At 38.3% G+C, this 12,223-nt stretch overlaps 1 protein-coding gene across 1 annotated transcript in view; it reads left to right on the plus strand.

The window, feature by feature from the left end:
- The window catches only part of LOC126458086 (WD repeat and HMG-box DNA-binding protein 1), a 219,437-nt gene that overhangs the window by 192,326 nt on the left and 14,888 nt on the right, over positions 1 to 12,223 (plus strand). Inside the window, exon 18 of the mRNA XM_050094903.1 lies at positions 3,120 to 3,290. Coding sequence (XP_049950860.1) covers positions 3,120 to 3,290 — 171 coding nt within the window. The remainder of the gene's footprint in view (positions 1 to 3,119; positions 3,291 to 12,223) is intronic.

The following is a 12,223-nucleotide window of genomic DNA, read 5'->3' on the forward strand; positions in this document are numbered from 1 at the left end:
GAGTGTAACTATTGAAGTATCTGTGGTCTGTTTGTGTATGCATTTGTGTGTGCGAGTGTACACCTGTCCTTTTTTCCCCCTAAGGTAAGTCTTTCCGCTCCCGGAATTGGAATGACTCCTTACCCTCTCCCTTAAAACCCAAATCCTTTCGTCTTTCCCTCTCCTTCCCTCTTTCCTGATGAGGCAACAGTTTGTTGCGAAAGCTTGAATTTTGTGTGTATGTTTGTGTTTGTTTGTGTGTCTGTCAACCTGCCAGCACTTTCATTTGGTAAGTCACATCATCGCTCTGTGTGTGTGTGTGTGTGTGTGTGTGTGTGTGTGTGTTTTTTCAATCTTTGGCAAAAACATTTGACAGTCGGCAACAGAAACCAAAACATTGCATTAAAACAAGTGTTCCGTGCATAGTGCTGTGGCAAATTGGCGTTCATAAGAAGAAGAACAACACCAAAAATGCAACAGGAGCGCAATATGTAAGAAATTGTCCACGCAACCTGTAAGTACAGTTCAAAACATTACTACTTAATAGCAAATACCAACCACCAGAACTGTTTATAACCTATAGGCACAGTGACAAAAATGGAAATTAAATAGCTAACATATGTACATATTCCAGGCCACTGATGATGCCTTGCAGAAAATAAAGACGAAACGCGTATGGCACTAAAATTGTGTTTTATTCAGTTGCTGTCAGACGGTCCATAAGTAAAAATTATCAATATACCGTAACCATCTCAGCTTGTTCATGACATGAATACCAGACCATTTTGCTGCTTGCAGTGTGCTGTGTCAGTCACATAGCCTGTAACACACATGGAACCCACGGCACATATTCAGAGGAACTTTGTCATCAGTGCCATCTACCGTATCATCAGTGCTTTCTGGACGCATGTTCATAGGACCTTTATCCCTCCATTTCCAGTTAGGAATCTGTCCCTGCAGTTCATCAGTTTTATTAATGCTCAACCTGTATGTGTCATGGTTCAGAAGGTGTGTTAGTTTTTTTGTGTTTAGTTGTGGAATATGATGGGGGAAAATTAAATTTTGTTGGATATTTCATTACCTTAACATTTTGCTGCTAAAATCACACTAAGTAGCCGTGTTACTTATTGCTGTTTTATAAGTTATATACCACTGCACACATTTATTATAATACTTGTACTATACGATTTCATTGCTATTATTTGCACATAATATACTATTGATATTGTTTGCTAATTAAAATTTGGGGGGGGGGGGGGGGGGGGGGGACGGAATCACATTAAAAATTTTGGAAAGTTTAAACACAGTGCCATGGCAAGTTAAAGGCATGTGCTGTTTCACCTAGCTCATTTGTTGCTTAATGATAGGTCAGTACTTATCACAAGACTCAAGAAAATACACATTACGCAGGCAATGTGGAAGTAGGCTGGAATCAGCAGTGCGATAGGAAGGAATATCTCAAAAATGCATGCAGACAACATTTCCTGACACAAACTAAAATCAGACATGAAATTCTCCATAACACATTCTGGAATGTGGCATGCTTCACTGTGCTATCTGGAGCTTATGTTTCCGTAATTTAATTGCAAATTAAAGTAGATTCAGTGAAATTATTACCTGTTGTCTGCTTATATGTCTTTTTTGTGTACTTGTCTCTACTGTAAACTGGTGCAAAGAAGTATTAGCACTCATTTTTGGCATATGCAGGGTGATTCAGCTGCCCTCCCCCTACTGACAGTGTTTTATGCAACTGACATTGTTACATCTGTCCTTTATCAACCATGCATGAGATTTTCATATTATATTGCTTGCTATGTGAGAACTATTAGTCCTACAGAGAAAAATGAAAAGCACCTTTTTGTAGAAACTTTAATATAGTTAACTTTGTACCAGGATACGTTTTTGCTAGAGGCCGTAGTTTTTGAGTTATTCAAGAAAAATGTACAAAAATGGCCTTCAAACACACCCCCTCTCCCTCGCTCATTGCTCAGTAGTCAGGATCTCTAGTATGTTGAACATGGCACTCCCTCACTGTACAAAAATTTGCGGCTGGTGAATTATTTCCAACATTTGATATTTTTTGGTCTTCATTGACTGGTGTTTATGCCACCGCATAAAATAAACAGTTACATTGTTGTATTTGCCTGGCCATCTGACTACAAATCTACTGTGCTTGTAAGGATTAGGCTTGGATGGATTGAATTGTCACCGTAATTAGTTTAAGCATAACATTTACAAAAGTCATTTTTCTTTCAATACTCACAGGGACACGTTTCAGTTAATGATATTAGCGAAATAGCTCAGTCAATAGAGTCCAAAAAATGGCAGATATTAGGAATAGTTTGTGTTTCGAAAATGTTTATGTGGTCATAGGAGGTAGTGCCACAAACAATGTACTTGAAATACTGACCAGTGAGGGATGAGTGTGGAGATGGGGGTGCATTTAAAGGTCGCTTTTGCATGTTTTTCTTGAGTAACTTGAAAATCATGGCCCTCAGTGAAAACATATCCCAGTACAAAATTTAATTACATTAAATTTCCTCCAAAAAGGTTCTGTTCATTTTTTTCTGTATTACTGATAGTTTGTGCTGGCAAACAAGAGGATATGGAACTCTTGTCGTGGTTTATGAAGACCAGACATAACACTGCGGGTTGCTTAATATGACAACAGTAGGGGCAGCTGAATCGCCCTGGAGGGGTGGGGGGGTCATATGATCTCAGCTTTAAATTAGAGATACTTAAAGCTTGAGCAATTACCACTTGTTTTCAGAACATTACTGACGTTATTAAAGTAAACTGGATGCCTAACTCTTATTTCACAGCTTATCATACTCTGTCGATTTCAAAAATTGTCTTGTTAACTGGCAGGGCATAAAAATAACAGTTTATTCAGTATCATCCAGTGGTTTGTCAGTGGTGAGAGGTAAATGGTGTATTAAAAAAATCTTGTTGTTGATCTGTCCTTTCATGACGCCTTAGATACTCATTAAAAATGAAATAGTCATTATCAATATTGCCTGGTGGGTATGTAAGTATTATCTTGCAGCATTAATTTAATTTCTGTGTCATTCAATGTTTTTTGTATATGCTCTAAGAGGCAGAATTTTGGGAAGGAATGTCTTTCTTTTTGTTTCCTCCAGAATGGTGAATGTGTGCAGAAGCTAGGTTCCTTTGAGAACTGGTTTGAGGAAGAGAAGAGTAATTTGCAGAAGGAATTTCCAGGTGTGACACAACAAGAGTTAGCAACTGAGGGTCTTAAAAGATATCGAGACCTACTGCAGAAGAAGAGGAGGGAAGAAAAAGAAAAGGAGGTATAGTGTAGATTTTCTTCTCAGCAATATCGCCTGTTATTTTCATTCTTTGTACTAAAAACAGGTAAACACTACACTTGATACTGTATTCTGTATCAAGCACTTGGATTTGTTTGTGCTGTTACTGAAACTACTTTGGTATAAGTCAGTATGTAGCTTACCATAAAATAGTGTCAATGTGTCAGATTGCTGAAAAATAAAGAGCAACAAATCATTAATAGGGCAAAAATGATAACAGTTCAATAGAGGAAACTTCAGGGAAAATAAAATATACAGTAACGCCATCTTTTGAGTAATTTTTGAGGACCCAACTTTTTGTAGGGGGCGGTGGTGCTCATCATTAGGGGTTTCCCGAGGTGAAAAATTAATTGCTTTTTTTTAAATATGTTGCGCAATATTACTAGTTGTTGTAGTTGAGTTCTGCTTTCTTAAATTTCTGTCCATTGTCATTGGGGTAATAATTCTTATTCTTGGTTTGCTGCAAATATAACTTTAGTAATTAGGGATTTTTTGCACATGGGAATGTGCAGTAAAAAATTACACTGTCAAGACTTTTAAGTTTGGCCACTTTTATATTAATAAAACCACAAATTACATCATCCTTCACAAACATTACAGGCACTGATTCACATCTGAAGTGACACTAAACTGAACTAAGACTGGGATGAAACTGTCTTATGTTATCACTCCCACACCATCTTAAATAGTTTTAAAAGAATTGCTTGTTTTTTTTACATTATTGTGAACAACAGGTTAATTAAGTCACAGTCATTAGTCAATGTCTTGTAAAAAGTTACACACATTGTCAGCTACTTCACATTAAATGAATTTTTTGTTGTAATTACAATTTAAAATGTATTATGACCTCTCTATGAAATGGCTCGTGTATCATTTATCAACAGTGTTTCATTTAATGTTTTAGTTTCAGAATAATTACTTTCAAGTGTTTTATTGTTAACATTTTTTGTGTTTGTTGTATCCCAGATAGACCATTTAGAGTGAGAAAACATTGAGGTGGGCTTCTGGAATTATTGACATGACAACAGTTCTAGAACGTTCTGTAAACTACTAATTCGAGTAACAAAATTGAATCAGAAATTGAGAGTTACGCTGACATCAAAGAGATTTGAAAATAAAGCCTGTATAGAAGGAAAAATACAAATAGCCAAAACAACATATCTACAGGATGTGCAAGAAACATACGCGACTATGGCATCAAAAAGTCACTAGGCCTGGTATTGGCCATTTCAATAAGTGCTGTCCCACTCTGTCACATTACAAGCTGAATCAGATTCTGGAAATTAAATATGGCTTAGCATAAAAATAACTGCTCGTAGCAAACCGTAAAATACTGTTGAGGCACATTTATTGGGCCATTCAATAAGTGATGCAATTTTTTTCTGAAAGCAGATTGGTTTTATCCCGGATTCCAGTAAAGCATATTATTCCCCACTCTTTTGACTACAAAACTCTGTTTCTCAGCATAATCTCCATTTAATGCCATAGCCTTGCAGCACCTTACTGGGAGGGCCTATATGCTCGCATGATTATCGCCGAGAATTGGCAGCCCTGCAGCCAGGGGACTAGCGCGAGTTTTGGTGTTCTCGTAAAGTTAAGTCATTTTAGATTATAAAACATATAGTTTGGTAGTGATTATGTGGTAAAAAAGTGTATTAGTGTGCCTTCTAAGCGTACCATTAAAGGCTTCATTTTTCTTTACGTAATATGGCAGAAAATTTCAAAATATCATACAGTCGTATTTTCTGTTTACGTTTTGCCGCAGCAAATCTATAGAATTTCGTTTAGCTGTTCTTTGCTCTCTCCAGCAGTTTAACTGTAGCATACCTCTTCATTATTTAATTCACATTTCCGGAAAGGATCGTAAAGTTTAAGTAGTTGTTTCAGAAACTTTGCACTGTTGTTTTTGTTTACACACAGTTGTGTATAGGCCAAATTTGTGGAATCATATTTTCCTGTTTATCTGTAATTTAACTGACTTATTCTTAATAAACTATTACGTTTACCATGAGTGAAAACTGCTTGAGTTGCCGTAGAATTGTTAGGTCGGGGCTTTGGTGTGACGGGTGCTGTAGTTTTTTCCATATAGGTGACTGTAGTGGTATGGGAATGGGGGAAGTAAATGAGACTCATCAGTAGTTTTGTAGGATATGTAGTAGAGATAGGAAGATACTAGAACAGGAGGGGAAAATTGCCACACTTCAGGCTGAGTTAGGCAAAGCCAGAGGAGATCTTGACAGGTTAAGGAGGGAGAAGGGTAAAGATAGATGGGAAATGGCAACAGGCAGAACAGGCCTAGGACGTGGAAAATAGATTTGACCTGTTGCTTCAGTTAGAAGCCGGTGAGCCTCAAACAGTTGTAAGTGTAGAAAGGGCACAACAAACTTGCAGCAGCAAATTGAAAAGTAAGAATGTAGGGAAATCAGTACAGAAAAAGAAAGTGTTGTTGTTAGGTAGTTCCTATGGAAGAGGTGTTGGGCAACTTTTGCAGGATGAACTAGGATCAGAATACCAGGTCTCCAATTTTTTTAAACCTAGTGCTGGTCTGGAGCAGATGACAGAGGATTTAGGATCACTTTGCAAAAATTTCACTAAGGAAGACACTGTGGTTGTAGTGGGTGGGCCAGGTAATAGTATTGTCAGAGATCCTGCTGGGTACAGTATAGAGTGTGACCTGGCAAAGATTGCATCAGTATCGAAGCATACTAGTGTTGAGTTTGTATCTGTTCTTGGGCGCCATGACCGACCTCATTTGAACTCTTCCATCAAGAGAGTTAATTTGAAGTTGGAACAGCTGCTTATTGTCGGGTGCAGGGTCACATTGGTGTAGTTGCTGTTGATTCTCTCAGTAGGTGGGATTATACGAAGCATGGCCTTCACCTCAACAGGAAAGGGAAGGGTAAACTGTCTGGGAAAATAGCAGGAAAGTCAAAGGGGGGAGGCACTGTTATGACTGATAAAATACCAGTGGTTATAGGGTTCAGGAAAGACCCTTTTTTAGGGTAGGGGGGACAGAAAGAAACCAAATTTTAAGAGAGGTTAGGACTGAGACAAACCTTCAGTTTGAGAAAGAAACCAGAAAACATAATTCTAATTTATTACATCAGCATAAACAGCTATTGGTTAAGAATTTTCAACAATCAGCAGATATTTCAACTCCACCCAATTTTAACTCAGTCAGTGTGAAATGTCAGCTATCTTTATTGCATCAAATGAAGAGGGACAAATAGCATAAAGAGTAAATGATACATTGGTGACAGATGTGTATAGTGTTGCAGAACTTTTTAACAAACATTTTATAACTGTTACTGAAAAGATGGTGTTGTCAGGTTCTGTAGATGCTGCTACGGAATACCTCAGACCAGACATTTCAAGTAACTTCCATAATATGAATTTGACCCTCACCACCCCAGAAGCAATAATGTCCATCATAAAATCTTTAAAATCAAAAACATCTAGTGGGTATGATGAAATATCAACAAAATTAATTAAAGAATTTGATTCTGAGTTAAGTAACATATTATTACAAAAAAAATAAATTAAGCTATCTGTGTAACCAGTCGTTTATCAGTGGAATATTTCCTGAATGGTTGAAATATGCTGAAGTTAAACCACTGTTTAAGAAGGGAGATAAAGAAATAGCATCAAATTTCTGTCCAATTTCACTTTTGCCAGCATTCTCAAAAATTTTAGAAAAAGTAATGTACAATTGGCTATATAACCATCTTATCTCAAATAACATACTGTCAAAGTCGCAGTTTGGATTTCTAAAAGGTTCTGATATTGAGAAGGCTATCTACACTTACAGTGAAAATGTGCTTAATTCATTAGACAAAAATGGCAGGCAACTGGTATATTTTGTGATCTGTTAAAGGCATTTTACTGTGTAAATCACAGTATCCTTTTAAGTAAATTAGAATATTATGGTTTAACAGGAAATGCTGCAAAGTGGTTCAAATCTTATATCTCTGGCAGGAAACAAAGGGTGTTGTTAGGAAAGAGACATGTATTACGCTGTCAAGCAACATCCATCTGGGAACTAATTACATGTGGGGTCCCCACAATGTTCCATTTTAGGGCCCTTACTTTTTCTTATATATATATATATATATATCAATGACCTTTCATCAGTAACATTACCAGATGTCAAGTTCGTTTTGTTTGCCGATGATACAAACATTGCAATAAGTAGCAAATCAAATGTAGTCTTAGAAAAATTGGCTAATAAAATATTTGTGGACATTAATCACTGTTTCCTAGCCAATTCCTTGTCACTGAACTTTGAAAAAAAACACACTATATGCAGTTCAGAACTTGTAAGGGGTATCCCACAAGTATATGCCTAACATACGATGACAAGCAGATAGTAGAAGTGGACAGTGTTAAATGCTTGGGATTACAGCTTGATAATAAATTCGATTGGGAGGAGCACACCACAGAACTGCTGAAGCAACTTAACAAATCTCTATTTGCAATGTGAATTGTGTCAGACATAGGGGATATAAAAATGAAAATGCTGGCATACTATGCTTACTTTCATTCCATAATGTCATATGGGATTATTTTTTGGGTAATTCATCAAGCCAAGCTAAAGTTTTCCGGGCACAAAAATGTGCAATTAGAGTTATGTGTGGTGTGAACTCAAGAACATCCTGAAGAGATCTGTTTAGGGAACTAAGGATTCTAACTACTGGTTCCCAATATATTTGTTCCTTCATGAAATTTGTCATTAAAAATATATCACTTTTTCAAGCCAACAACTCAATTCATGGAATCAATACTAGAAGTAAGAATAATCTTCACAAGGATTTAAAGTCACTTACTCTTGTACGAAAAGGAGTGCATTATTCAGGAACACACATTTTCAACAACTTGCCAGCAGCCTTAAAAAGCTTAACCACCAATGAAATTCAGTTTAAAGAGAAGCCTAGGGGATTTATTGGTGGCCAACTCCTTCTACTCCATTGATGAACTTCTCAGTAGAACCAACTGATTTGTGTGTGTGTGTGTGTGTGTGTGTGTGTGTGTGTGTGTGTGTGTGTAAACAACTTCTGCACCAGTGCAGTGATGTGTTGATTGTATATAAGTATGGTAGTAGTTCTATTACATGTTTATTACCTTGCAAATAAAAAAAACTTTTTTATTTTAAATTCAGTGCATTAGGGTTTGTAAAATGATTCTTTCATACAGTGTTTATTTAAAAAAGTGACAGTCATTCCACTTGGGACCTGTGGAAAGTACATTAGCTTATTTGTTTCAGTTGTAAATATTTGTCATTTATTGTTATTTTTCTGACATACTCTACATCCTGGAGGACCATCTCACTACGGATCAATAGGAATGAAAGTAAATCTAATCTTTACTCGTCTGACATTGGAGTCAACATCTTGCTGCATCAATAACCTCCCCATCATCCACCTACTGCTTCCCATGGAGTGCATTCTTCATTGGGCCAAACAGATAGAAGGTGTGAGATCGAGGCTGTAGGGTCCAATGAAGTTTTGTGACTCCTCTTGGGTGCACAGACTTGTGAGACCTTGCATTGTCATAAAGAAGGAGAAGTTCATTTGCATTTTTGTCATGATGAATACGCTTCTTCATTTTCTTGAGGGTTGCACAATTCACTTCAGAGTTGATCGTTGCATCATGAGGGAGGACATCAATCACAATAACTTCTTCGGGATCCCAGAAGACCATCGCCGTGACTTTACCAGCTGAGTGTGCAACTTTGAACTGTTTCTTCATAAGTGAGGTAGTGTGGCACCATTCCATGGATTGCCATTTTGTTTCATCACCTGAGATGATATTTGGCAAACATTGTCAAGATCAGCCCCATAACATGCAAGCAGTTCTGCACAATTCTGTTAGGCGATTAGGAACCCAGCAGGCACACACCTCAGAGTAGCCAACTGGTGGACGAGTGTGTCAGCACTACCAACAGAGACATCTAGTTGTGTGATGAGGTATTTGATTGTGATGCATTGATCACCTCGAATGAGAGTGTCCACATACTTTAACATTACTGGAGTCACAGCTGTGTGCGGCCGGCTGGCATGTGGGAGATTGGACAGCTATGCACAACTTTGTTGTGATGATGACAGGCACAACGCCCAATGACTCACCGTGCTTCTGTTCACTGCCAGGTCTCCATAGACATTCTGCAAGTGCCTATGATTATCTGCAATATTCTGATTTTCTGCCAAATGAAACTCAGCAACAACTCTCTGCTTGGAATGTACGTCCATTACAGACCATTTTGAAGACTATGTATTGCACTGCCACCTATCAGAACTTCATGAAACTTTAGGGACTGAGGCAGGAATATTCCACGAGTCCCACAGAAAATTCCACATTTGTAACTGAAATTGGCCAAGGGTGAAAAAAATTCTGTTGCATTACTTATTGGATGCCTCTTGTATAAGCACAAATTGGTAGCTTCATTTAAAAGCAACCGGAAAGAAGAAGACATTTTATTCTGCAAAGACATTATTCATGTAATGGTACAGGGTGAGCATGACTACAAAAAAATTAAGGAAAAATCATTAATTACTATCTTTGTTTCTTCCTTTGTGTGCTCTAGCTGGTTGATGCTAGTAAGAATGACTTGCTCATACTGAAGTACAAAACATAACACCTGATGGTATCAAATCCTTGCACAGCTGTACCAAGGTTTCTGCAGGTGAATCTTCTTCATTTTCGTCGTCGTCCCTGCGACTACCATCATAGCATATTCTGACTTGTTTATTCGAGGAGCATCATATGCTTAACATAGAACTTTTTGCACTTAGTTGTGGACAGCCACATAAGAAGGACAACTAAGTGCCTCTACTGTTGGAGGATTTGTTACCTTTACTGCTTAAATTATCACATATCACCAGGACTTCCCATTACCTCACTTATTTCCATTTACGATGCAGGAGTCAGGAAGTTGTCATAAAAAGGAAAGAAAGAAAGAAAGAAAATAGTAAAATGTCTGACTTGCTGAATCATCAGGAAAGGCATTCCATTCTTCTTCAGAAGATAGTCTTTTTCTACTGTAATTGATGATGTACTACAGCAAAATCAAAGTGCTGAATCGCACTATATCAGGAAACAAGTGTGTGTAGCCTTTAAAAAGTTAATTTTCATTCTTTACTTTCTCTCAAGGAATGACTTCTGCCTCATAAAAATTCTTATTTTGCTTTCACAGAATCATCTGTGATCAGATTTTGAGGCTGCAGATGACTGATACAGATGGCAGGAAGGAATATGACATCAATGTTCATGAGAGATGTGGGTAGTTTTGTATGCTGAGCTCATCTGTTAGTGAGAGCAGCTTTCCTCATGTTGTGCCCATCTTGACATTTAATCTTGTAAGAAACCTCATACAAATAGATGCAGTAATACACGAATTGCTGTTGAAGTGCAAGATAGTGTTTTCCTGTTCATAAAATATCTCATAGTTTTCAACTTTCCATTACCATTGCTATTAATACAGCAGTGCTGTCATTCCGTCTTTGTTCTTTTCACCATGCTGACATTTTCCTCCTTAACAATTTACATGTTTTAAGGATATCAGTCGGAAAAGATCGAGTTTCATCAGAATGTCACTGTTTATGGAATTACATGCTCTTACAGCAGCGTCCAAGCATCTCTCCTTGAATGTTCCTCACTTACTATGACACAAATTCACTTTATCTACATATGTTCTGATAAGAGAACTTCTAACATTTTTTTTAAACTCACCCAGCGAATTGTTCAATACACAGAATCTTCTGTCATAATTCAAGTGCTTTCTAAGCTGTTCTTTCACAATACGTTTCCATCTATAGAACTGATGGGAGTATCAGATCATGCAGTGTTACCCAAGTGCTCAGTAATGTGTTGAGAATAGGCTTGAGCAGTCTTATTAACACAAAATAGCAGAAGGGAAAGAATCAATTGCTATAGGTGACTTGTCAATATACAGCAAGAAAAGAACAGAATAAACAAATAGCAAATGAGTTACAACTCCAAGAAGTGAGTGATAAACTTAACACAGTGCTCCAAGTGGCGGTTGACGCCATTCATTTGTCACCACACTGTCACTCAGCTTGCGCCACAACAGCATCTCTTGATGCCGTGAAAGGACCTAATACGTGCAACCGCAGCAGTCGACATATGTAGTGGTCCCTACAGGAGCCCCCATGGTGAAAACAGAGCATCTTCTCTGAAACAGGCCGGGAAGTAGACATGTTGTATGTAGCGGATCGAGTTTCACATAGGCTCTGCATTGACTTGTTGTGGCAATGGGGCTGGAAGACAGGGTGTCTTATCTACCTCGTGTGTAGCTCTTGACCACATGGTGGGTGATGCGTGCTTGAAAATGTGAACAGGCTTCACTCTGCTAAGAGACACGGTGGCCTCTTTTCCGTTCACTGTGGTAACCATTGTGTGTGTGTGTGTGTGTGTGTGTGTGTGTGTGTCTGCTAATGCGCGCGTCTCTGCGCAGGTTGTGTTGGGGTCCCGATAGGGTGTTTGCAGTGGTGGCATGACTCATTCTGTACATAACATGATGTGCAAACAGCTGTCAAGGTTTGTAGGTTTTATGTGGTTTACATGTTCCCGTAACTTGCAAAGGAACTCTGGTTGTTCATCTGTTTTCGACAGTAGGTTGGCATCAAATAACTCTCCTGGCAGGCACAAAGTCTCACCATAAACCAATTCCGCTGCTGAGGACTCTGTATGTGGTTTGTACATAGCTCATAGGCCCAGCAGGACTATGGGCAGTGCAGATATCCAGGGCATCCCGTGGCACGTTAGCGCAGCCTTCAGTGTCCAAAGCCAACATTCCACCATGCTGTTGCTGGCCGGATGATAAGTGGTCGTCTTGTGATGGATGTAGCCACAGAACTTCACCAACTGTGCAAACAAGTCTGAATCGAACTTTCGGCCTC

The sequence above is a fragment of the Schistocerca serialis genome, chromosome 2 (assembly GCF_023864345.2).
Source record: "Schistocerca serialis cubense isolate TAMUIC-IGC-003099 chromosome 2, iqSchSeri2.2, whole genome shotgun sequence".
Lineage (NCBI taxonomy): Eukaryota > Metazoa > Arthropoda > Insecta > Orthoptera > Acrididae > Schistocerca > Schistocerca serialis.